The 27,928-nt window shown below is 46.5% G+C and overlaps 1 protein-coding gene across 1 annotated transcript in view; it reads right to left on the bottom strand.

Moving 5' to 3' along the window:
- Positions 1–9,588: 9,588 nt before the first annotated feature.
- LOC147662943 (uncharacterized) overlaps positions 9,589–27,928 on the bottom strand; it is a gene marked incomplete at its 5' end in the record, with an annotated part of 72,107 nt that continues 53,767 nt past the window's right edge. Inside the window, 2 exons of the mRNA XM_086950778.1 lie at positions 9,589–9,953; positions 10,885–11,019. Of these exons, the coding sequence (XP_086806904.1) occupies positions 9,589–9,953; positions 10,885–11,019 (500 nt within the window). The remainder of the gene's footprint in view (positions 9,954–10,884; positions 11,020–27,928) is intronic.

Here is a 27,928-nt window from a genome sequence, read left to right as displayed (position 1 = left end):
GGGATGCGCGAGGATGCTTGTTGGTAAGATCGAGTTGCCGAACACGCAGAAACTGCAATCTTGCACAGAATAACTCGCGAGCATGTTAAAACCATAATAAATTACCATTTTGGTTAGCAAAAAACTGAAAAACCCCTTAAAGTTGTACCTTTGGCTGTATTTTTTGGTGGGAGGGAGTCCTCTTTTTGTTTCTACTCTTTTTTTGAAGAGTAAGGAGGAAGGGCCCTTGAGTTTACAACTTCCTGTTCCTGTCCACCAGGCTCCTCCCAGTGCTTTGTCCATGTGGTGCTCACTTTCATTTGGATTTTGAGCTGGAAGGATCACTTTCTGTGTGTGTTGGCTGCAGTACTGCTCTTGCTTGGATTTATTGAGGACTTTTGGATTTGGAATTCTCTTTTTCAAGTAAGTTTGAGTAATGTATGAGTGAGTATGATGTAGACTTGTGTTTGTTTGATTTGAGATTTTTTTTAACTACAGTATTCAATCCTGGATTTAAATTATTGATGGGGGCCTGCACTTTTATGAGGTCCCAACTTGTATTTCTTTTTAAATTTCATCCAGGCTACATAGAGAGGTACCAATCATCTTTCTGTGGTCTGTGTTTACATTTTTATTCCAGTTTGTAAACAAACATCATGGATGGCATTGGGTTATGGTCATTATGAAATAGCAATGTCTGTTGTGGAATTTCTGTTTGTGTAATTTAAATGTTTATATTTTTTAAGCCAATAGCTGACCCTAGTACTCCATGTAGTTAGTGTGTAGGCATGCTTGAGTTCATTGTATTAACTTTCTGTGGTTGGCCTGGCCATGTGTTGGCGGCCATTTTATGTTTCCAGACACTTTGCTCTTGCCATAGGCCTCCAACTTTGTGGCCTACTCTGCCAGTAGGCCAGAGGTACTACTCATAGGGTCATGAAAGTTAATCAACTGTTTTTGTGGTGTACCCTTAATTAGAAAAGCATGGATGGCTTGGATTGATTTAGAAAATCTTACTTTTATGTGTGGGGTATTTCAGGTTTTGGGTGTGTTTAACTAATCTGTCAATTTCTGCCATTAGGTAACCCTAGGAATACAGCTTGGGTAGTTTTGGTAACTTCGCACAGTGTGAGAACGTGACCTTACATTTTTTGTCTTGTTCGCACGCTCAATGTTCGTGCTCGGGAACTCGATAACGACGTTTGTACAATTCGCGCTGCCGAACACGCCGAATTTGCAATCTCGCGAACAATATGTCCCGAGTTGCATAAAAGTTTCTCGAAAATGTTTAATGTGTTTCTTGTGCTACAAAAAGTCCTCATTTATGTGTCATTTGGTTGTAGTTTTCTCTTATTGGAGCATGGACCACTTCCAATTTCTGTCCTCTATGTAATGATTTCTTGTTTATGGGTGGGGTGACCAATTTGGGCGGTGGTGTGTCCATTTTGTGAAGCTAAGCCTTGTCCCTTTGCCATAGGTATTTATTGTCTGTCTTCTCTTTCTTTTCATGTTGTTGTGGGTGGCCAGGCCATGTGGTGGGGGCCATTTTGTGTGTACTTCCTTTGTGATGATTTTGCCATGTTGTTGTTGGTGGCCAGGCCATGTGGTGGCGGCCATTTTGTGTATGCTTAATTTGTGATTTTGCCATGTTGTTGTGGGTGGCCAGGCCATGTGGTGGCGGCCATTTTGTGTGTACTTCCTTTGTGATGATTTTGCCATGTTGTTGTTGGTGGCCAGGCCATGTGGTGGCGGCCATTTTGTGTATGCTTCCTTTGTGACTGATGTTGCCATGTTGTTCTTGGTGGCCAGGCCATGTGGTGGAGGCCATTTTGTGTATACATCCTTTGTGATTTTTCCATGTTGTTGTTGGTGGCCAGGCCCTATGGTGGTGGCAATTTTGTGTGTCCTTCCTTTGTGCTTTTGCCATAGGCATCCAAGGTTTTTGACTATTCTGGCAGTAGGGCAGAGGTACTACTACTCATAGCCATAGGTGCATTAAAGTTAATCAACTCTTTTTGTGGTGTATCTTTAATTTGTACATCGTGTATGGCTTTGGATTGCTTCAATTTTTTTTATGTGGGTACTTTTCAGCTTTTGGGTGTGTGTAACTAATATATGGCACTCCCTGCCAGTAGGTAACCTTAGGAATACAGCTCGCGTACTTTTGGTAATGTCGCACAGTGTGGACACGCGACATTACATTTTTTGTCTTGTTCGCGCGCTCAATGTACTTGCTCGTGAACGCGATAACGACGTTTCATTCAATTCGCGCTGCCGAACACGCCGATTTTGCAATCTCGCGAACAATATGTCCCGAGTTGCATAAAAGTTTCTCGAAAAGGTTGAATTTGTTTCTTGTGTACCCAAAAAACCTGAAGTTGTCATTTGGTTGTAGTTTTTGGAGCATGGAACAATTCCTGTGTCTGTCTTCTGGTTTCTGGGTGGGCTGACCACGTGGGCAGCGGTGCAGCTACTTTGTGAAGCAAAGCATTGTCCCTTTCCCATAGGCATTTATTGTCTGTCTTCTCTTTTCTCTTTCTTTTCATGTTGCTGTGGGTGGCCAGGCCATGTGGTGGCGGCCATTTTGTAGGTACTTCCTTTGTGCATTTATCATTGGCCTCCCAGCTTTTGGTCTGATCTGACAGTAGGCCAGAGTCCCAGAGGTAGTAGTTAGCGGGGGTGCTTTATGTAGCTGTTTCTATTCGGTCTATTCAATTAACATCATTAGGGCATGTGTGTATGGCATTGCATTCCCAAATGTGTTGTCTGGGCAGGGGTGTAGGTAACTTTTTGTGTGTGTAATAATTTTATGCCTTTGTATGTGTTTTTGCGGTGTAGGTTTACAACCTCTTAGCCATGGGGTATTTTTATTCCTTGCATTAACCTGTCATGTGTAGCAGGCATCCTCCTTTTTCTGTCCATATTGGTATATATAGGCCTGCTTGACTTTATTGGTTCTTTCTGGACTTCATGTGGCTGGGAGCTGTGGTGCTGGTAGTATTAGTCTTCTGTTTTGTCTTTTATACATTGGCCTGTGTGTCTTTCAATTGTTCATGTTGGCTTACTGCTTGTTTGACTGATGTTGTTCTGCCTTCTTTGCGTGTAGGTGCACAAAGAAAGACTGAGGAGGTGCTGTTTGTTTTCATCCATCGCCCGTTCTACTGCCAGACGGACGTCCTTCAGTTGTACACCACGTGTGGTGTGTGACTCATCTGACCAGACATCTCTGCAATTTGTGCTACTGAGTGCTGCTGTGTGCTGACATCAGAAGAAGATGGGCCCTAAGAGAGCAGGTACCAGGTCCTCCACCACCAAGAAAGTTGCTGAGAAGAAGGAACAGAAGAAGGAAGTGTCACTTAAGTCTGGTATGGACCCCAAAACCTTTTTTGGGCCCCCAAAAGGTACGCCTGCAGCAGCGGTATCCGGGGTGCAAGCTGGGGCCAGCACATCCGCATTAGTGGGGGCAAGCCACCAACCCAGGGCCAAGCACATGAGGGTCGAAGAGGTAGCCAGCCTAATGTTAGAAAGCAGTGATACTGAGCCTGAACTAAACTTATCGCTGTCTCAAAGTAGTACACAATCCACGCAAGATGGAAGTGCTCAACAACCACCGCCAGCAGTAGATGTTCAACAACCACAACCACCGCCAGCAATAGGAGTTGTTCAACCACAACCACTTCCCACAATAGTTGTTGAACAACCACAACCACCGCCCGCAATTGGAGTTGTTCAACAACAACAACAACCAAATCCCACAATAGTAGTTGTTGAAGAACCACAGCCCGCAATAGTACTTCCTCAAGAACAACAACCACCATCTCCGCACGCAATAGTAGTAGTTGTTCCTCCCGAAGTCGGGGCAGTTCAGGAAGTAGAACCACATTCCGAGCAAGAAGAAGAAGAGGAAGCCACTTCTGGAGGTGATCTATTGTCTTTCAATTCACCAAGGGAAAGGAGGGTTAGTGGCAGTGCATCGAGTTCTTCGCCAAGCATCCCTTCCGATGACCTTGATAAGGATTAGCATCCACAACTATCTCAGCATTCAAAGGAGAGACATCCCAAGACCAGGCCAGGAAAAAGGAAGGATCCAGCAAGGCTTGCACTTATGGAGGTCGATGTAGGTGAGCAGGATACTGCTGGTGATAAAGACGGGTCTGACACTGTCATCATCACGAGCGACCAACATTTTCACCCTATCCAGAAAGGCTGCGATTAGTGATGAGCAGGTAGCACGTATAACTCCTACACACTCAACACATAAAGTAACACCAGCTCCCATTTTTTCATCAGCGAAGGCCCGGCAGCGTCCGACATCCAGCACAAGCACCACCTCAACAGAAGGAGGTAGTGGCAGTACTAGGACTGAGCTGTCCCATAGGGAAATTGAACAAAAATCCTCCAGTTCATCCGGCATTGGAAGTGGGTCCTCTTCCTATGGCAGGAGACAAAAGTTTACCTCCCCAGTGTGGGACTTCTTTACGGTTCACCCACATCAGGAGAACATTGCTATATGCACCATTTGTCATGTCAATGTTAGTCGTGGTAAGATTGGTACAAACTATGGTACTGGAGGCCAAACGACCCATTTGAAAAAAAAACACACTTAATCAGGTGGGAGAACCACCTTGCAAGCTTAAAAAATGTAAGCACTGGTGTTGGTGGGGATACAGTACTACAAGGTCCACTCATGGTTGACCAGGAGGTAGAAGAAGAGGGAGACGATGACCTTCTATCTGGGAGTGGTACACAAATGAGCCCTGTCGCCAGCACTGGAGTGGTACAGTCCACATCCTCTGCATCAGCAACTTCTCAGTGGCACCAGAGTCAGCCGGAGACACCAAGGAGTGCAAAGTCTGCGATGCAAGGTGGTCCGTCTAGCATAACTGAAAGAAATACCAAGCAGCGTACCATTACTAGCATGTTTAGGCAGGAGGGAAAGTACGAGTGGAACCACCAATAGCACGTTTGTACAATGCAAAACTTGCAAAAATGTTGGCACTGGACCTTCTCCCATTTTCATTTGTTGAGGCTGTGGGATTTCGGGAATTAGTGGCAACCCTCTTCCCAAAATGGAACGTTCCCAGTCGCTACTATTTTGCAAGAGTTGCTATTCCAGCACTACACCACGACGTGCTAGAATTGATTGGGAAAGCCTTACAACAGAGTGTTGTCCATTGTATCCACCTGACAACAGACATGTGGAGCAGTTGCGAAGCCACAGATTACATGTGCATCACCGCACACTGGATCTCTTTTGCAGGTGTTAAAGACAAGTTAACTTCAGGCCTTGACGTTGCTGGGATTTTTAATGATACTCGCAGACATGCAACTGTAGCCATGATTGATATGGAGAAAACTCATACTGCTGAAAACATTTTGTCTGAGTTTAACAGCAAGGTCTTTGAATGGCTGCAACCAAGAGGCCTTAAGATTGGTTTTGTTGCCACCGACAATGGCAGTAATGTAGTGAAGGCAATGAGAGAAGGACATTATTTCAGGGTACCCTGTTTGGCACACTGCATTAACTTAGTCGTGCAAGACTTTCTGAAAACTGAAGCCAAAGTCAGCAACATACTGACCATCTGCAGAAGAATATGCACGCATTTTAACCATTCTTTTAAAGCACGGAAGCTGCTACGGGTCATTCAGCGTGAGCATAAATTGCCAGTCAAAGCACTGATCCAGGAGGTCCCAACACGTTGGAACTCTACTTATTTCATGCTTGAGCGTCTCTTTGAGCAGTACATACCACTGAATGCTTATGTCATGTCAAGAAGATTAGGGGATCCTACTGTTAATCTTAAAGCCCTGACCGTTGAGTTGTGGCAGTGGGACCTCATTAAATGCTTGACAGAGATGCTACTACCTTTTGAGGTCTTCACACGTACAGTTAGCAGGGAGGACTGTACTATGGGCCAAGCCATCCCATTGTTGTACATGCTTGAGCAACAGCTGAAGGAGGTCTGTGAAACATACGAAGGTGACGAAGAAAAAGTTGATGCATATACCTTGGCCAAGGCCTTAGCCAACCGCTTATCTCTAAATGCAAGGCTTCAAATGATTGTGTCAGGTCAACATTACATAACTGCAACAATGTTGGATCCACGGTACAAATTATTTGTCAGCAGTAGCGCAGTAATTCCTTTTTCAGATGGGGATGTTGCCAAGTACAAAACTTCCATAGCTGCGGATGCTAATGATTTAGAAACTGAACGGCTGTTACTTAAAAGCCTGCCAGTGCCAGTCCAGGACAGTCAAAGTACTCCAGGCCATCCTCCTGAGGCAAGTTCTTCAGAGCATGAGACCAGTGCGTCTGCTTCCCAGCAGGCACCAACAGTACCAAAAGCAGCACCTACACGATCTGATTCAGCAGACACAACCAAAAGCATAACTGCAATTTTTTCTACAGAAAGGGATGGGTAAGTCTGTTGCTGTTGCAAAGGGGAAAGAGGACCAGCAAAGCCGAGCACCAATGAACACTGAGCGGATGGTTCAGGCCTATCTGGATGACACAACAAAGGTGTTCATGGAGCAAAGCCCATTGGTCTATTGGTATGAAAGAAGGAGACAGTGGCCAGTGCTGAGCAGGCTGGCGATAAAGTATCTGGCTTGTCCTGTAGCCAGTGTCCCTTCTGAGCGGGTTTTCAGTGCTGCTGGTGCCATTGTGACAGCGAAAAGGACCAGTCTCTCCCCCAAAAGCGTGGAGAGGCTGACAATGATAAAAATGAATCAACACTTCATACCACCAGACTATAAAGTACGTGAATCAGAGCAGGATGAAGAAAGCGAGTCCGAAGACATCATCACTACTGTGTTACATGACCTACTTCTGTCCGAACCCCCAGAGTTTGAGGACGAGCTCCTCTTCCCTGACAACTAGGCTTTTAAATTGTTACTTTCTCCCTTCCTTTATTTGTGTTATTTATTTTCTTATTAACAATGGCTTTCTGGTGCAAAACTGCTAATAAAAACCACAACCAAATCCATCCCCACCACTGATTCTATTTATGAACCAACTGGACTTGCACGCCTATGCATTTATTTTCACTGTATCTTTTTATTTACCTCCTGGAGTTGCACGCCTGTGCATTTATGTTCCATGTTGACTGCACTCCTCAGAGTCTTGCTCCATCTTCTTGACTCCCACTCAAGTCAATACAATTCCATCTTGCCAGCCATACATTGGATGTTGTAGATGGAGTATAGTACAATAATGTAGCCTCTAACAGTCCCTCCATAACAAGTGAACCGTACATGACTACAGCCATCCTCTATTTCATTTGAAATCTGCAACACATCACTGTCTTACTCTTAAGGCTACCACCTCTGTCTGCAGGCATTCATAGACGACTTTTCAGTGTCAAAACTTGAGCAGGCATCCACAACTGAAGTCAACTTGTTGTGACTCGTCATTACTTTTAAAAGGCCCGGCAGCATCTGTGATCAATCATCTGACAGTGAAAGAGAAGAGCAAGACAGGTATATTAAAAGAAAATGATGCCATGCATTGCATTGGATGTTTTGCTGACTCTGAGCAAATGTGCATGGAGTTGAAGTATACTAGTAACTTCAGACTCACGTGATAGCCAATTTTTCCATGTTATTTAATAATATAAATTATTTACGCACTTATGTTCCTACTACTACAGGTGCAGTCAGGACTTAATTTATCGTAGTCACTCACTACAGACTGAGTTGCTGTTGCTGTTGGACTAGACGTGCCACACCTGATAATGATGGTGACCACCATATCTTTGCACGCTGTCAGGCAGTTGGATCTGAGCTGATTGATGTACGATGTTTCTTGGAGTGGAATACAAGGTAAATACAAATAAGAGGCACAGCACAGTAGACCCAGGCTACTACATGTATGTGCACTGTGCAGTGGTAGAGTACAATAGTGGTATGATTGATGACTGAGAATTACGCATTGATTTTGTTGATTCATTTTGAAAATGCTAGGTTGCTTTTTTATGCCCCTTTCTGTGGCTCAGTGAAATTTTTAGGGAAATGCAGTTTGTGTTACGGGCGACCCTGTGTCGTGGGTCTGTTCTGTGCTGGCTCCTGTCTTTTCTTGTACTTCTAGATTAATAATGATGTGCAACTAGTAGACTTATACATATTGTATCGAAGCCACCTCAGTCTGAAAGTCCTCTCTTACGACTACTCCTCTTGTATTATTTTTTTGATCTTCACTGTATTACAATTTGTTTAGGTCATTCACATTCTTTTGTATTTGCCTTTTCTTTTTCAGGCTGGACGTTTTTCACCCACTGCTATTATACTATGAGCATCAACTCACCCTTACCACTAATCCTCATCATCAAGCAATTGGATGGCGGGAAACCAAGAATGATATTCAGCGTGTCCTTTTCCTACGTTTATTCCTTACATTCATTGGCTAGTGGATCAACATCATAAATCATCGTCTTCATTATTTTGCTTTTGTTGTCTCCATGCGAATACTGTTTTTCTTTCTCAAACCTTTCCCAAAACCCCCTTACCCATCCATTCAACAAACCCTAACCCTCTTCCCCGGGCTGCGTGGTTTCATTGAGGTGTGATGTTTGTTACATTAAATATACACCAACAATTTGATCACGCGCTTGCTGGGGCAGATGTGGTGAAAGCAACAATAGTGAAATTTCAACAAGGCATGGCCAGGATCTTCTTCTGCTTCCCAACTCAAGCTCTGTGTATAATGTCAAATAATTTACCATTACCATCAAACAACGAATACATCTAATGAATTGGCGTCATTGTTTGGGTTTAAGTTTACAGCATTATGATTTAGAAATGTTTGACGTTGCCGTGAGTACTATACCTACAGTTGAACTTCTTATCTTCTCTTGCACTTAGTTTCCAGTCCCCAAAACCATTGTTTTGTTTCAGTTTAGCAGTTGCAATATTGTTTTTGGGTCAGTCGTGTAATGTACTGTACTTAATACTTATACTAGCCCCACATTGTCTATCACGCAAATGACTGCCTCTTTCTTTTTGTCTCTAAATGCTACTGGCAGGGTCTGTCTACTACTAGTACTATCACAGAAGTTCAGAACCTCAGATTCTTCTCCATTGTCTTGGGTAACAAATGCAGCCCTTGCAGTGCCACACTTCATCATCAATCATCATCAGCAATCACAGTTAAGATAAGTTTGCTGTGAGGTATAACGCAAGACAGACTGGTAGTTCTTCTAATACTACAAATATAACTCGGTGAGGGTTTACCGCATCTATCTGTCTGCATGTTAAAGATGTGGCCAATATATTTTTTTATTCGAAAGCACTGTCCGCTGACCTGCATGGCCAATTAAACCTTGCGATGTTGCACAACGTACATTATTTGGTGAAACAGTCCCCCCTCCACCCCCCCAACAAACACAAATGAACTTCAAATGTTTTCTTTTGAACATAACTTGGTGTCTCATTTATTTTACCTTAATATAAAGAAAGATGATACAAAAATAAAATATATATTAAATCTTACCCCACAGCTGTCCCTACCCTCCCCTAACCCAACAAAATTTCCAAGTTCAATGTAAACCCCAACACCCAATTCCCACCCACCAACAAAAGGATTGAAAAAGGGGCAAACAAACAGGGTCCATCTCAAAGCCGGAGGGCTTTCAAGTGTTTGTCCACAATGAGCTTCACCCGCTCCTCTATTTCATCCTCAAGCATCGCTACCCGGAGGAGAATATTTTTTTGAAATTGACGGCACCTACATTGGCATGCATGTTGTGGGGGGGTGACCGATGATGAAAAAATCTGGTGGCGGGCGGCTGCCTGACCACGGTGACGTACTCCTGCAGGCTTGGGGGCCGGGGCATTGGAAGAGGCAGCAGCTGCTGCCGCCGCCTCCTTCTCCTTCTCGGCCTGAGCCACCAGCCGGCGGTAGGCCTCAATGATGGCCTGCAGTTTCCGCTGCCGGGCCCGGACTGCCAACTCCTTTCTTGTTGGTTTTGAAGGAGTAACTATAAAGAAAGAGACAGAATTGTTGTAATCCAAAATCCCAGCAAATCAAGAACACAAAATTTATTCAACACATAGTGGCACAGTAGCACTAGCAAGCAAGCTGAGTATAAAAAATGGTGTTGTATCTATCTTGAACATTCTACGGCCTATATAATTAATTTGTTGGACTTTTTGGCACGGCAATATGCCTGCCCTAGTAGCATGGGTGTACTTCAACGGTCACACACATACGAACACCTGTCTTTTTCATATCTCGTTTTATATCATATACTCTGCTTCCGGGAACAGTGACAGTCTCAAACTAACATTAATTAACAGGGGCCAGCTAGTAGTAAATGTCTAGTAGAGACTATCATTCTTTATATCGCGCAACAAACCTTAGGTGGTTTGTGTTTCACCAGCAACGACCCATGCATCCAGTCGTCCCCTCCTTCCCTTGCCTTTGGGTTTGACCAAAACACCGCTGCTGAGACTATCCACTACCCACCGATATTGGGTGTGTCTCCCACCCACGCAGGCAGCTGTGTTTTCCCTTTTCCATGCTTCCACAACAACCCATGCATCCGACTGCTATCAGCCACCTGCATTGCTGATTCCAAAGTATCCTTCTATATTAGATGATTGGTGCTTTTTCCTTGCTCCTTTCATCATACTTAAAATCAATCTCCTTAGTGTTAATCCATCGCGGTCATGTTGTGGATAAGACTTTTAGTCTGCCACCAACCTTTCACAGCTGAGTTGTAGTCAGATAGAAGAGGCCTGTTATTTTATCAATTCTCGCCGGTGGTAATGCTAAGCATGGTAATGACAAATAAAGGTGGCGTCATATATTGTCCAGTAGAACTTCAAGTTCATTATAAATCTCAGAGTACAGTGAGGAAGTTTTCCCCTCCCACCAAGTAATGCGGATCACTATTGAATGTAACTTACCATCGCCCACCGTTGTTGGCTCCTCCCCCACTGCTGCTGGTGTAGGTGCCTCTGGTCCTGTCCCCTCTGGGATCGCCTCTGCTGACGCTGCGCCGCTGTCCCCGTCGGCACTGGTGGATGGTACCGGTTCTGCACCTATAAAAATAAGTACACCTTTTTAGATGGATGCATAGCCCCCATTGTACTTGTTCACCAAGAATGGAGTTCTGCAAAACAGTTAAGTACAACGTAATCAGTAGTAGTCCACATTGCATAGTACTGCAGAGTCACTACACATATTAGCATTCATTTGTTATGGTATGGTACCCAAGCTCATCTCATCTCTACTGCTACTCTAGTCCTTGGAAATTTAGACTGAACCATGTAACCTTTGTACATCAATGTCTACAGTTTTGTGCATGCTACCTCGCAGCTTGTTGCGCAGTACGAGAAGACGCCTTTGAGGCCACATGATTGTTCAATGCATACACCTGAAGAGTTTGGAAAATAAAAAGGCCCGTATTTACTTTTTGTATGTGGATTGTGGAATCGAGTTTGCTTACAGGTTACACCTTTTTTTTAGCATGACTGCAAAAAACTTGCATAAATGTATTTCATACTGTCTAACTGTAGGAAGGTGGCTACCTGACTATGGTTACCCCAGATTTTTTGCCTTGTGTTTAGCTGGTTTTCGACTTAGTTGGCCTGGTTCCCTGCTAATCAGGGCCCCAGGCTATCTGCTCTCTCTGGAAAATGGATTCCATGTACCCTAGGTGCATAACTAGATTGGCTTGGGTCACCTTATCAGCCCCTGTACAGAGCACTATAGGTGCCCAGGGCATAGGTGCATCCAAGGCCTACCAGGGGCTGCAGCATACCTTTTGCCACCCCTGGCTGGCTATCTAAAATTGACACAACTGGCTGATCACTCAGCTGGGGCCAGGTGGTGTAATCACCCCTTGCTTAGATATAGTATGCCTATATCTAAACCTATCTGGACACTTATAAACCTGTGAGCCACTCCTATGGCAGGCCTTAACAACCCTGAAGGCAGAGTGCGTGGTTTAATGTGAGATGGTGCTCTAGCATGAGCTGAGCCTGTCTGCAGCTGTCGGGACCAATTCCCTTAGCTGTTCCGGGATAATGCCAAACCATATACTATTAAGTGCATTATAATCCTCGCGATTATATGTCAACTTTGGTTTGGCTTTATCAAAACATGTCGTGTAAGGTGTCATACGAATTGGAATACTACCCCCTCACCAGTCCTGGCGACGGGGGTAGCATTCCACCCCTCTAGAGGGGACGACATGTTACTTTTGCTAAAACGCGTTGATTTTTAAAAGAGCCTCAGATCCACAAAATGGATGCTTCTGCCACAGACACATGTCTGACCTCCTGCTGCTGACCGAAACTCAGCAGAGGAGGCCTGCACAAAGGATTTCCTGTCACAGGGAGGTGTCACACCACCCCAGACAGGAGATAGTGGATTGTAGTAGGGAGGTTTGAAAGAAACCAGACAGTGCCTGGGGAGCACAAGGCTTCCCTTTGCATAATCCAGTCAAACCGGTTCTGGGGCAGCCCAGCCCCAGCTCCAGTGAGACCTGGACAAAGGAAAGGGGGTGTAACCACCCCCCTTCCTGGTCCCACCCATAGGGGAGGGACCTAGCAGGAGATCCACCCCTCAGATTGGAATAAGAGTGGGAGCAGTGCCAATGCAACTCAGATCATCCTGAAGAAACATAAGAAACGAATTCTGGACCCTTCGACTTTCTACTCAACGCAGAAGACTGAAGAATCTCCCTTGTGGTCAAGGAGTGACCACCCTGTGCAAACAGGCACCATCCAGCCCTCGACCCTTGCTTTGTTGCAGTTCCCGCCGGGAGACAGAGATCGACGAGACAGAGATCGACGAGATCAAGCTTGCCTGCCTTCTCCCTGCCCGATCCACAGTCCCTGCAGAGCTGAGACCAGTGGAGGCGACCGGAAGCGTGGGGCACGCCATCTTGAAAAGGCCACGAGACGCTGACCGTGCAGCCCACGAGTGATCCTCGAAGCTGTGCACCGGGGTTTGAGAAGCCCCCACCCCGAGCTACACTTGCACCAAAGCTACCCCCTCCACACTCGACAAGTGCTGCATGGGGCCCTTCTGCTTGTGGCGGCTCGACGCGTTGGCCCGGTCACTTGCCAGCTGGCTTGTGGCCCCTGTGCCAACGAAAACTGAAATACGACTTGCTTTTCTGGTTGCTCCAGATCTGAACCAGCTCCTGTGAAAAGGAGCCCCCACTCTGACCCTCCTGGTTTGAGTGATATGCAATCTCCCGGTTCCGCGTGGATTGCTTTTGCCAAGTGCTGTTTGCTGCAATCTTGAAGCCGACGGTGCTGACGGCGAGAGCCTACGTGGGACAGATCGTGACCTGCTCCTGGACGTCGCAGATGCCCCAGAGCCCACGTGACAGCGGAGAGAAGCCTATCAACAACCACCTGATTGCGCCCGACATTGCCTGGTTCCGTCCTGGTTCCACCCTGGTCACTGCTGAGTGACCCAGACTCTGTCCCCTCTGCTTTCAGGTACTTTTCTACTTCGATCCACCCTTGGATCGCACCGGACACTTCTGCTTCACATCGCCTGCAGCTGCAACAGCTTCAAGCACCAAGAGCCTGCGTGTCAAAACCCGACGCCACTTCGACCCTGTGCACCCACGGCCTGTGGGTGAGGTAACATTGCAACGCCGGTGTTCCTACACTGGTACACACCTCTAGGGTCTGTGTCTAAAGTTTTGTTCCTCTAGGTTCAGCGGAAGTATCTTTTAACTCACTTTATTTAACTTTTACGCACCATTGACATTGCATTGGTGCGAGCCGCACTTTCCGTGCTGCACCCGTCTCCTGTGGGCTACTCCCGACTTCAGCATTGCTAGTCCTGACTGCTCCCAGCGAATCTCTAGGCCCTAGGCCTAACCACTGTTCGATTGGTATCTCTTATACCATTTTTTTAGTATATGGTTTGAGTGGCCACCCGCCCTCATCCATAATTGTGCAACTTTGTATGTTATACTGTGCTTTTGATTTAACGCTTGTGCCCCTTTCCTCATAAAGAGTACTGGGGAGTAATTTAGAAATAAATACATATATTTTTATAATATATACTTGTGTGGTGTCCTTTCATTTGATTACAGGATTGTATGTGGTAAAACAGCTCGCTTAACACGACCTCTTAAGTTAAGCCTTTAAGGCTGCTTAGTCCATGCTACCTCTAGGATAGCTTGTCTAACAAGGTTGACTTACAACCAGACATCTTTGGGGCTTGTTTGGACTGATACCCAGTGGTTCCAGAATTGGAAACACTACATATCAGGCCAACTTCTCACATTGGTGTGCAGCGGTGCGGATTTGAGCTTGCTGTTTGTTTTACCATTGCAATCTTTACATCAAATTGAAAGATCACATCAAGTACCTTAGGTACATATAAATCAAAAGCTTAGCATATTAAGTTCTACTGAACTTAGTAGTTGTAGATAAAAGGGATTAGCACACCCTGACTACAACTCACTAGCAAGGTACAGTAGGAAAACACTCAGTGTAGGTAAGTGCATCACTTACACCTCACTAGCAGTCATGTCTGATACAGGTAGAGCCTCAGGCTCTGCTCCTGTAGTAGTTGATCCTATAGGGACAACATCCAGATATGACAACCTTAGCCACAAAGACCTGAGTGCCTTGTGCACAGCCAGGAGGCTAAAAAAGGGCAGAGGCCCTACCATTCCTTCCCTAGTAGCTCTCCTAGAAAAGGATGACTTAGATAAGGTGAGTCAGGCTCCCTTAGAATCAGGTGAAGGGATACACTCCCCTGAGAATGAGGATCTTCCAGATGAAGAAGAAGAGGAGGAGGAAGAGGAAGGCTCAGATGTAGAAGAGCCTGAAGATCAGGATCAGAGGGTGACCCAGGTACAGGTTGCCAGGCTTAACCAGGCCAACCTAGACCTACATGGGAATGGAGAGGGCCAGCACCACTCCAGATCTCATAACCAAATTCTCCCAGGTAACAGGAGGGTGAGATCTCAATCAGGGGATTCTCATCTTTCTAGTGCCTCAAGAGAATCTCAAAGAGGGATGACTCCCTCCCAGAGGAAAGAGCATAGGGCCAGAATGAGGGCTGTCCAACTCCAGATAGAGAGGGAAGAGGTAGCCTTGGCTCAAGCTAAACTTGCTTTAGCAAGAGAAAGAAAATTGTGTGGCTTAGATGCCACTGGTGGCAGCAAAGTTCCTAAAGAGAAACCCAGGTCCTATGATAGTAGAAACCTGACAAAGATTGTGCCCCCCTATCAGGAAGGGGATGACATCCACAAATGGATGACTGCTCTGGAGAGAGCCTGCATGGTACAGCAGGTTCCTGAGGAACAGTGGGCAGCAATCGTATGGTACTCCTTTTCAGAGAAAGGGAGAGATAGGCTCCTCACTGTCAGACATGAGGATGCCAGCAATTACAAAGTCCTGAAGAGTGTCCTAATAGATGGGTTTGGCTTAACCACTGAACAGTACAGGTTAAAGTTCAGAGATACCCAGAAGACACAGACTCAGGACTGGACTGATTTTGTTGATTGTGCAACTAAGGCTCTGGAGGGTTGGCTAAATGGCAGCAAAGTACATGACTTCACAGGATTGTATAATTTGATTATGAGGGAGCAGATCCTAAGTAATTGTCAGAACCAGATCTTACACCAGCACCTGGTGGACTCAGATTTGACCTCTGCCCAAGAATTGGGAAAGAGGGCAGATAAGTGGGGCAGAACCAGGATTAGGCCTAAGAATCAGGACAATAACCAGAAGAAGGAGTCTACCAAGCCTCAAGATAAGGGTGGGGATAAAAGTAAAGAAAACCCTTCCCCAGGGCCCCAAAACTCCAAGAAGGGGGGTGGGTCCCAAGACACTTCATCAACTGAGAAAAAGCCTTATTGTCATGCCTGTAAACAGGTTGGGCATTACAAAACAGACAGCTGTTGTCCCAAGAATGGCAATAAAGAAAACATACCTCCAAAGCCAGCTCCAACACCTCCTGTTACTGTCAGCAGTAATCCCCCAGGAAGTGGGAGCACACCCAGGAATCTGGGTGGGTTTACTTTTGGAGCCCAGGGGGACCCTGGCCTATCCAGGTCCCCATCCCCAAATGATCTTGTTTATGAGACTGGCATGGGGTTTGCCAACTTCTCTGTTTGCCCAAATACCTTGAGCAAATATAGACAAGAACCCATCATCAATGGTTTGAAAGTTGAAGCCTTTAGAGACACAGGGGCTAGCATCACCATGGTGGCTGACTGCATAGTCCCCTCTAAGCAACTTTTACCTGGTGCCACATACCAGGTAACAAACATTGATGGCATCCAAACAAATCATCCCATGGCAGTAGTAAGTCTCAGCTGGGGAGGTGTCATTGGCCCAAAGAGAGTGGCAGTGTCACCAAACTTGCCTGTAGACTGTCTACTGGGTAATGATTTAGAAATCTCAGCCTGGGCTGAGGTTGAACAGGAAATCCATTCTAGAATGGTAAACTCCAATGGAAAGGTTAGTGGGGCTGTAATAGCTACAGCCCCAACCCAAGATGTCCTTCCTGAAAAGGTTGGTAGGGCTGAGCAACTCTCTGCCCCATCTTTAACAGAAGCTCTTCCAAAGCAGAATAGCAAAGCTGTTATGATAACAGCAGAAACCCAAACTGAGTCTCCTCCTGAAAAGGTTGGTGGGGCTGTGATGGCAACAGCCCAAACTCAAACAGATATGTGTGTTGTGAAGCCTGAAATGATGGATCACTCCACCCAAACTGAGAGCATGGAGGAGGAAGAGAAATCTCCCCCTCACCACACAGTAGGACAGGATCAGCCTCCTCAGGGAACTGATCTTACCCCTGATGAAGGAACTGCCCCAGAGGTTGTTAGGCCTGGCCTGACAGAGCCTCTGATGGCAGTGGACCCTTCTCAGGTGGGATCCAGTCTGGAGCAGGTAACCTGCCCCTCTCTACCTTGCCTTAGTCAGCCCAGGGCTGCAGAGGACAAGAAGGACAGTAAGACCCAGAGGGCCCCCTGTCAAATAAAGCACCCCCATCAACAGATTAGGGGCACCAAAACTAGTAGCCCTAGTAAGGTGAAAACATTAAAAACTCCTGAGGGAGCCCCCTTAAAAACAGTTAGGGACCTCCCACAGATGGATTCTGTTGGGCACAGCCAAACCTGGGACCCAAAGGGCCCAAACCTGAACTGTCCCTCCAGCAAGCCACACAGAGGGACCCAGCCTCCAGCTTAAGGTAGCCAGAGGTTGACCCTGAGAGCTCAGTGCAACTCAGTTGAAGAAAGAAAGGCACACATGGTGGAAGATAATTGGAGGAAGTTGAGCCCAAAATTAGTGGAGCCTCACTTCAATACTCCATATCCAAACCAGCCTTTAACTTTGCATAAACACACCCAAGGTAGTGATTCCCTATGGTGGAGACCCTCTAATACCCCTAGGGTGAGGGACTGCTTAGTGGACCATGAGACAGGGGGTACCCATGCTAGTGCAGGTACTTCCTTATATGGCCACTCAGGCAATATAGGCTTACCTGGCCAAGGATAGCCTTATCTTCTTTCGTTTGGGGGGGGGGGGGGGTTGTGTAGGAAGGTGGCTACCTGACTATGGTTAGCCCAGATTTTTTGCCTTGTGTTTAGCTGGTTTTCGACTTAGTTGGCCTGGTTCCCTGCTAATCAGGGCCCCAGGCTATCTGCTCTCTCTGTAAAATGGATTCCATGTACCCTAGGTGCATAACTAGATTGGCTCGGGTCACCTTATCAGCCCCTGTACAGAGCACTATAGGTGCCCAGGGCATAGGTGCATCCAAGGCCTACCAGGGGCTGCAGCATACCTTTTGCCACCCCTGGCTGGCTATCTAAAATTGACACAACTGGCTGATCACTCAGCTGGGGCCAGGTGGTGTAATCACCCCTTGCTTAGATATAGTATGCCTATATCTAAACCTATCTGGACACTTATAAACCTGTGAGCCACTCCTATGGCAGGCCTTAACAATCCTGAAGGCAAAGTGCGTGGTTTAATGTGAGATGGTGCTCTAGCATGAGCTGAGCCTGTCTGCAGCTGTCGGGACCAATTCCCTTAGCTGTTCCGGGATAATGCCAAACCATATACTATTAAGTGCATTATAATCCTTGCGGTTATATGTCAACTTTGGTTTGGCTTTATCAAAACATGTCGTGTAAGGTGTCATACGAATTGGAATACTACCCCCTCGCCAGTCCTGTCGACGGGGGTAGCATTCCACCCCTCTAGAGGGGACGACATGTTACTTTTGCTAAAACGCGGTTGATTTTTAAAAGAGCCTCAGATCCACAAAATGGATGCTTCTGCCACAGACACATGTCTGACCTCCTGCTGCTGACCGAAACTCAGCAGAGGAGGCCTGCACAAAGGATTTCCTGTCACAGGGAGGTATCACACCACCCCAGACAGGAGATAGTGGATTGTAGTAGGGAGGTTTGAAAGAAACCAGACAGTGCCTGGGGAGCACAAGGCTTCCCCTTGCATAATCCAGTCAAACCGGTTCTGGGGCAGCCCAGCCCCAGCTCCAGTGAGACCTGGACAAAGGAAAGGGGGTGTAACCACCCCCCTTCCTGGTCCCACCCATAGGGGAGGGACCTAGCAGGAGATCCACCCCTCAGATTGGAATAAGAGTGGGAGCAGTGCCAATGCAACTCAGATCATCCTGAAGAAACATAAGAAATGAATTCTGGACCCTTCGACTTTCTACTCAACGCAGAAGACTGAAGAATCTCCCTTGTGGTCAAGGAGTGACCACCCTGTGCAAACAGGCACCATCCAGCCCTCGACCCTTGCTTTGTTGCAGTTCCCGCCGGAACTCGAGCGACAGAGATCGACGAGATCAAGCTTGCCTGCCTTCTCCCTGCCCGATCCACAGTCCCTGCAGAGCTGAGACCAGTGGAGGCGACCGGAAGCGTGGAGCACGCCATCTTGAAAAGGCCACGAGACGCTGACCGTGCAGCTCACGAGTGATCCTCGAAGCTGTGCACCGGGGTTTGAGAAGCCCCCACCCCGAGCTACACTTGCACCAAAGCTACCCCCTCCACACTCGACGAGTGCTGCGTGGGGCCCTTCTGCTTGTGGCGGCTCGACGCGTTGGCCCGGTCACTTGCCAGCTGGCTTGTGGCCCCTGTGCCAACGAAAACTGAAATACGACTTGCTTTTCTGGTTGCTCCAGATCTGCACCAGCTTCTGTGAAAAGGAGCCCCCACTCTGACCCTCCTGGTTCGAGTGATAAGCAATCTCCCGGTTCCGCGTGGATTGCTTTTGCCAAGTGCTGTTTGCTGCAATCTTGAAGCCGACGGTGCTGACGGCGAGAGCCTACGTGAGACAGATCGTAACCTTCTCCTGGACGTCGCAGATGCCCCAGAGCCCACGTGACAGCGGAGAGAAGCCTATCGACAACCACCTGATTGCGCCCGACATTGCCTGGTTCCGTCCTGGTTCCACCCTGGTCACTGCTGAGTGACCCAGACTCTGTCCCCTCTGCTTTCAGGTACTTTTCTACTTCGATCCACCCTTGGATCGCACCGGACACTTCTGCTTCACATCGCCTGCAGCTGCAACAGCTTCAAGCACCAAGAGCCTGCGTGTCAAAACCCGACGCCACTTCGACCCTGTGCACCCACGGCCTGTGGGTGAGGTAACATTGCAACGCCGGTGTTCCTACACTGGTACACACCTCTAGGGTCTGTGTCTAAAGTTTTGTTCCTCTAGGTTCAGCGGAAGTATCTTTTAACTCACTTTATTTAACTTTTACGCACCATTGACATTGCATTGGTGCGAGCCGCACTTTCCGTGCTGCACCCGTCTCCTGTGGGCTACTCCCGACTTCAGCATTGCTAGTCCTGACTGCTCCCAGCGAATCTCTAGGCCCTAAGCCTAACCACTGTTCGATTGGTATCTCTTATACCATTTTTTTAGTATATGGTTTGAGTGGCCACCCGCCCTCATCCATAATTGTGCAACTTTGTATGTTATACTGTGCTTTTGATTTAACGCTTGTGCCCCTTTCCTCATAAAGAGTACTGGGGAGTAATTTAGAAATAAATACATATATTTTTATAATATATACTTGTGTGGTGTCCTTTCATTTGATTACAGGATTGTATGTGGTAAAACAGCTCGCTTAACACGACCTCTTAAGTTAAGCCTTTAAGGCTGCTTAGTCCATGCTACCTCTAGGATAGCTTGTCTAACAAGGTTGACTTACAACCAGACATCTTTGGGGCTTGTTTGGACTGATACCCAGTGGTTCCAGAATTGGAAACACTACATATCAGGCCAGCTTCTCACACTAACGTGCACCACTTTTGTCATTATTTTTCGGCAGATGAGCAGATTTCCTTCTACGAAGCAGAGATTTCCAGAGCTTACCAAAAAGAGGCATATGTAACCAGTATACGTTCAATGGTGAGGGGTCTCCGACATTTTCCACATTTCCCTATCGTGCACTGGTAGCTGTACAAATGTAGATTACTTTATTCAGCCTTTTTTAACTCTGGATTTTTTCTGGTGGGCCTTGACGTATTTCACGGAACAACTTAAAAACATTGATGTTACTTACTTAGTTACTTCTAACAAAATAAAGCTTTTGAAGTACCACATTGACTCGGAAGTATATTTTCAGTGTCTTTTGTCTTGTAGACTTACACGAGTGAGTGAGCAAAAGGGGGTTACTTAGGTTATGGATTGTGTAATAAAAGCATTGGACATCTTGGTATTGGGGTTCAGGAGTGGGATAATTGAATAATTGACCAATGACTGAGCCCATATAGGTTGTCGTTCAGTGAATTGTGGGTTCCTCAGAGTTCTGTGACTGAGGTGTAAGTAAGGTCCAACCTGCCTATCACCAACATCCAATTTTCTGGTGCATACATAGTTATGTATGTGACTGCATAGAAGAATACCCGCAAGAGTAGTAGTGGTATACTAACGTTTACAAAATACTAGACCAACATCTGGATGCATACTTGGTTGGTGTCAATTGGCAAAGAAGAGACATTACAGAGGAAAAAGCATAAGACAGGAGTGGACCCTGTGCCTACAGCTATTCTATCACAGATTTTTTGAAAAGATTAATACCTTAACTAAAGAGTGGGCAACAGGGCAAGCTTACCTACAGACAGTCTAATACTAGTAGTAGCACAGAGAGTCATAGCAGAGGCTCTTTGAAGGAACAGAAAGGCAGGGACAGATACCCAACATTTTGAAAACATAATGAAAATCAAAAAAGCATTTGTCAAAATTTATTTAGGAAGGAAATGTCATTATCAGTTGGAAAAAAAAGCTCCGTTATAAAGTTAGGGAAATGTCATTGTTCCAAAAGAAAGCACTGTTGGACTTACTGGGGACAGCAGCAGGATTCTCGGTAGAGGAGCTCTGTGCCTGTGGTTCACCCGCTGACTCGGTCCCAGCCTTCTGCTTGCCCCTGGGTTCTGTGGTTCATGTAAGAAATAATAAAGAAAGAGAAAAACATTGAGTGCTGTGAAACATAGACAGCAAGCATTTCAAAAACCACTGCTACAACATTAAAAGAAACAAACATTGATCTACCAAATGACTACTGCCTTGCATGATTCACTGACTGTATATACTTGGAGAAAACAAATCAAATGTTCCATAAACATTCTGATTGCAGATTACTAAGTAACACAGAGGCAGTAAAACCTGAACAACACCACCGATTCAAGAATGGGGTAATCAATTATCTGTAAGTAGGCATTTCTTTTTTATTTTTGCCAGCAAAATGCATAGATCACAAGGAGGAGACATGCTTAACTTTGTGCATACTAACACAAAATTGTACGTTTGTTGCATCATATTTTGTTCTGCTACTGACTGAATGCTACTGCTGCTAAGCCTACCCACTCACTAAACAAACTACATTAGTTCTATGGAGGGCTGAGGCAGGGGCGGCTCTAGGCTCATGGTGGTCCTGGGCAGGGAGCGTTGGTAGGGGGGCCCGGAAGAGGAGGTCGGGGCGGAGCACGGAGGCCTGTGAAGAGGGGGGAGTCAGGGTGTTTGGAAGTGGAACAGAGCCGGAGGCACCAAATCCCTGCCAGGGGCCGCCACGCAAATATGTATCCATAATCAGAGGATTATTAAATTAAGGATATATATTGGTGTGGTGGCCCCTGGCGTTTGGTGGCCCTGTGCAGTTGCACAGCTTGCACATGCCTAAAGCCGGCCCTGGCTGAGGTAAGAAGAACAAAGTAACTTTTGCATTCATTGCCAGAGGAGGATTCATGCAGAAGAGAAGGCCGTGAAAAAAAATGATACAATATGCAAACTACGTACAATTATCCATCCACCGCTATTTCACCGACGGACAAAGGAAGGACAAGACTCTATTAATAGCATTAACTAACTTCAGTTCTCTACAATAAAGAAAATCTCACATCAATAAACAGCAAAAGCTAGCGCCAAGTTGAAACAACACGCAAGAGTCAGTGAAGAAGCGCAGCACAGACCAGTGTCATACAATTACAGTAGATATAACGGAATACATCGGAAATGTAACTAGGAGCACCAGTCATCGCGTTACTTATTCAGCCAAGATTTAGAAAGATATAATAACAATACTTATACTACTATAGATATATATATATATATATATTTATATATATATATATATATATATATATATATATATATATATATATATATATATATTACCTACTGGCGTTCGCCAGTAGGTATATATAGTTAGGATTTTTTCCCTATGGGATTTTTGAAAATTCTATGTCTAATAACGTTGGCGTTTGTGGACGGAATCGGCTGATATTTTCAGGAAAATGGCACATTTTGTTTCTGAGCAGCCCCTGAAAATTGGGTGGGGTTTCGTCAAGGGGGGGCTGAGAAAAAAGGGAGGTCCCAAAACGCGTTTTTCCCATTCATTTTTCCATAGGGCGGTTGGACTCACTTTTAGCTCGAACGGCTGAATGGATTTGCACGAAACTTGGCAAAATTGTAGGGACTGTTAGCCCGATGTGCCTTTGCTAGGTCTTAATATATGTGCTCCAGTAGTTTTTGAGAAATTAACGTTCAAAACAAGATATATATCTGTAACAGCGCTCCAGGCTGCGCTCCGGTTCGCTTACTTTTCGCGAAACGGAACTTTGCATGCAGAAAGCTGATTGGCTCTCCGGTGTCTGTCAACATTCTAAACAGTCCGGAGCGGCCGCCATCTTGTCTCTCGGTAGGATCGAGAGAGAAGAAGAGGTGAAAAACGAAGGGGGAATTTAATGAAAGGAGGCAAGGTTTCCCCCTCTTGACCCCCTAGGAATGTTGTTGGGGTTATTAAAGGGTCCCGTGGGGAAAATAAAAAAAAAAATGATTTTTCACGGTAGAAGCGCTTCACGGGCCGCGAACTGGGCCGCAAACTGGTAGCGAAACGGGAATTCGCCATTTTGTGCTTCGTTAATTAAATTACTAGGTATAAGGGGGTGCGGGAGACGTATCCTAATCCCCTATGTTTCCTGAGGGTGGCTGAGGAGGCTCATATATGTTGATACATCTCTTCCAGCGGCTGTGCGTGAGCTTTTTTTTTTTTTTGCTGCGTGACAGTCCGGAGCGGCCGCCATCTTATCTCTCGGTAGGATCGAGAGAGAAGAAGAGGTGAAAAACGAAGGGGGAATTTAATGAAAGGGGGCAAGGTATCCCCCTCTTGACCCCCTAGGAATGTTGTTGGGGTTATTAAAGGGTCCCGTGGGGAAAATAAAAAAAAAAATGATTTTTCACGCTAGAAGCGCTTCACGGGCCGCGAACTGGGCCGCAAACTGGTAGCGAAACGGGAATTCGCCATTTTGTGCTTCGTTAATTAAATTACTAGGTATAAGGGGGTGCGGGAGACGTATCCTAATCCCCTATGTTTCCTGAGGGTGGCTGAGGAGGCTCATATATGTTGATACATCTCTTCCAGCGGCTGTGCGTGAGCTTTTTTTTTTTTTGCTGCGTGACAGTCCGGAGCGGCCGCCATCTTATCTCTCGGTAGGATCGAGAGAGAAGAAGAGGTGAAAAACGAAGGGGGAATTTAATGAAAGGGGGCAAGGTATCCCCCTCTTGACCCCCTAGGAATGTTGTTGGGGTTATTAAAGGGTCCCGTGGGGAAAATAAAAAAAAAAATGATTTTTCACGGTAGAAGCGCTTCACGGGCCGCGAACTGGGCCGCAAACTGGTAGCGAAACGGGAATTCGCCATTTTGTGCTTCGTTAATTAAATTACTAGGTATAAGGGGGTGCGGGAGACGTATCCTAATCCCCTATGTTTCCTGAGGGTGGCTGAGGAGGCTCATATATGTTGATACATCTCTTCCAGCGGCTGCGCCATCTTGCCTTTTTTCCAATGCCACAATTTTGTCGTGCACGGCAGCCATTTTAGATGCCAGGCTGGTCCCAGGCTATCACCTACCCCTGCGGATGTAGTTTATGGCCCCAGCTGTAGAGAATTCAGACATGCCAACCATCCCGATTCAGGCATGAGACTACTGATTTCAGTGCTAGTCTCCCGCCTCCCGATTTCTGCAAGCAAAAACCCGGGGGCATATTACGAACAACTAGCGATAATTTTTGTCTCTAACTTGTTTAGAGACAAAAATTATCGCCGCACATCGGCGATTTTTATCGCAGATAAACCTTGCTATTATCGCAGAAAAGTCAGCGATATTCATGTATTATCGAGCAAATGCTCTTAGCCATGTTATCCACCTCCCATTGGATAACATGGCTAAGAACTGCTCAGGGCAGGTGTTAGATTTTGGAGATATTCGCGCTTAGCGCGAATATCTCCAAAAGTTGGTAATAGGAGATAGCGATGTTAGGGACTGTTTCCAGTCGCTAACATCTTGGCACGCCACTTTGCATGTCATTAGTGATAAGTATCACTGACATGCAAAGCGGGGCCCAAGATGGTCGCTATCTCCTTTTAGCTGTCACTAACTGGTGTTAGCGACAGCTTGGTAATAGGGAGATAATTTTATCTCCGCTTTCATGGCTTTTAAAGCCAAAAAAGCGGAGATAAACCCCCTTGATAATATGCCCCACGATTCCTTGGGGGTTTCAGCTGACAGGGCTTGGTATTGTGTTACATGGTAATTTTTCCTGGAAACGTCAGAGGGTCGATGCAGGGGTTCTAGAAGAGGTGATAAACCATTTAAGCCTCATGAACAAGCGCATGGTCTTTTAAAGATTTGTGAAGTACTCGGGGCGGCGGTGTGTGTGTGCCCTCTTTCAGGAGCGGGCGGGGGGGCACTGCCAGCAACTTGCCAGGTCAGGTAGTGTTCAACACGTGCATCACCCTTTCTCTGCCTGCTATTGCGCTCCATGCTTCGGAAAGGTAAGAAAAAGAACGTGCATTTGAGTTTGAAATGTCCGATCCTGCAGCAGCACACTTCCAAAGCCCACACATGACAATAACCCGATTCAAGGCCCCATTCACCCGTTTTTAAAAAAATAGATAACACTCCAACAAAGTAAGATTATAAAACTTTATTAACTTTTAACTATAATGAACGGAACAAAAACTGTAAAAACATTTAAACATTTTTCACCCAAAAAGCAACAATGGTCAGAAGCTGTCTTTTGTGCGAATAGTCCCAAGGCAGCACAACGTGCAGAGTTCTGGACGGCACCCAGGTGATGTCGCCTGGGTGCCGCACTGGTTTTGGGATCCTACAATGCTGCTCCGAAAATTGGTGTGGGGCGTCCCGGGTGGTGCGGGGGGAGGCCTCGTCAGTAGCGGTCTGTTGTGCGAATAGTCCCAAGGCAGCAGAACGCGCTGAGATGTTGATGGCACCCAGGTGATGTCCAGTAAACTGCCGCACTGGTTTTGGTATCCTACAATGCTGCTCCGAAAATTGGCGTGCGGCGGCCCGGGGGGGGGGGGGGGGGGCGTGGGGGAGGCGGCGTGAACGGGCCTCCCCAGGTGGCGGCCATCCAGCTGAGTTGCGCCCGCTCTTGCGGCTACAGCGTCTCGCTCACCATGTTGTTGAGTTGCTCCCACTCTTGCAGTGCAGCGATAGGCGGCTGCAACATGACTCTTAAAATGGCGGACGGCTCTTCGGTTTTGGGCCTGGTCCACTGAAATGGCCCTGGGACACCTTGGAACTCGGACGCTTGCCTGCTAGGGCTTGGGCTCCATTCTCGAAAAGCGTCCCCTCAGCCGTGAAGATTCTACAAAAGTCTTGGGGGCCCCCGACTCCCGCAGGCTTCCGGAGCGGCTGCCATGATTGCTCGCGGAATGACCACGACGGAGCCACGAGATGGTGGTGCTCTCATGCTGACGCCAGCTTCAGTCTGAATGATCCAGAAACAAGGTGGGGCTTTTATCGTTTTCGAAAAAAAATGTTCTAAACCAATGAAAAGTGTTATTTTTAGGTCATATGACCAAGCCTTCCATCTTTAGGAAACCAAAAGTAAAATGAACCAATGAAAAGTTTTATAAACAAGTCACATGACCTGTTATGCGGCATAGGGCTACAAAAAGCGTAGAAAATCTGTTGGCACGTGAGGCGGCGTCAGTAGCGGACCGATGTGCGAATAGGCCGAAGGCAGCACAACGCGTCGAGATCCGGATGGCACCGAGGTGGTGTCCAGCAAATTGCCGCACTGGTGTGGCCATCCTACAATGCTGCGCCGAAAGACGGCGTGTCCAGCTGAGTTGCGGTCACTCTTGCGGTAGAGTGACTCGAACGCGCCGAGATCCGGATGGCACCGAGGTGGTGTCCAGCAAATTGCCGCACTGGTGTGGCCATCCTACAATGCTGCGCCGAAAGACGGCGTGTCCAGCTGAGTTGCGGTCACTCTTGCGGTACAGTGAGTCGAACGCGCCGAGATCCGGATGGCCCCGAGGTTGTGTCCAGCAAGTTGCCGCACTGGTGTGGCCATCCTACAATGCTGCGCCGAAAGTCGGCGTGGGGTGCCCCGTTGGCTTATGAGGTGATGTCAGTAGTGGACCGATGTGTGAATAGGTCGGAACCAGCACAAGGCGCCAAGATCCGAATGGCAAGTCCTGGATGTTGAGTGCCTCAGTTGAGAGTTCTGAGCAGTGCTTGTAAGACTGTCTGAAGCTTATTTGCACCTGCTGCAGCTTCACTATTGCCCTGGTGTGGCCAAAGGTCGCACATGACATAGGCGGCCGGCTCCCGAGGTCCGGCGGAACTTTTTTCCTTTTCCTTTCTGCTTCTTTTCCTACAATCCGTTTCATCTGAAGACACGACCAGGTCCCTGAATGTGTGCAGGGGGACGCTATTGATTGAATGAAAATGGCGGCTTGACACAAAGCTGACTCAAGCGTTGCTGTTGATGCTATACAGACAAAAATTGGTTTTCAGTTTGTACATTCTTCAGGATTTTTTTTTCCATCCAAGTCTGATTGAGAGTTTGTAGAAAAATGGCTTCAGATTTTCCACATACTACTCTTCAACATTCTTCCTAAATGTAACAATGTGAAACTCACTAGGAGAACGGCTGTTTCTGTTTCCTTTCAAAATGCTGCCAACAATATTTTCTGAATGGAAGACACCATCTTGTAGCATAAAGGGCCGAAAGGGGTTCTGGTCTGGCCGATGGTTGGTGGAGACATTTTGACTATATCTTGGACCTGCCCGGCCTCGCCCAAAATGGCGCCGGTATAAATGGGACTCGTAACTCCTTGCCCGCAAATGTATATCTAGAAAATGTTATTGTAAGTGGCCCTGTCTTATTTTAATTACAAAATGTACGTCCACCGATTCCGCAACTGTTAGACACCTTTGTTCTTGCAACCTAATGGCCCGCTCGTTACGTTCCTCTACAGTGTAAATGTCTCCTCATCATATACGATTTCAGTTTGCTCCGTGGCCGGCCCACGTGGTTATAGCCCCGTATTTGTATACTGACATTTTCACAATAAAGGTTTTTAAAACAAAACACGGTAGTAGTATTTACATTGGTAAAGTTTTTACTTTTAGTCACTGTTTTCGAATCAGTAAAAGGCAAGTGAAATA

The sequence above is a fragment of the Lissotriton vulgaris genome, unplaced genomic scaffold, assembly GCF_964263255.1.
Source record: "Lissotriton vulgaris unplaced genomic scaffold, aLisVul1.2 SCAFFOLD_2399, whole genome shotgun sequence".
NCBI classification, from domain to species: Eukaryota; Metazoa; Chordata; class Amphibia; order Caudata; family Salamandridae; genus Lissotriton; species Lissotriton vulgaris.
Note: the sequence above shows the minus strand (reverse complement) of the source record. Positions and strands in the feature narration are given on the sequence as shown.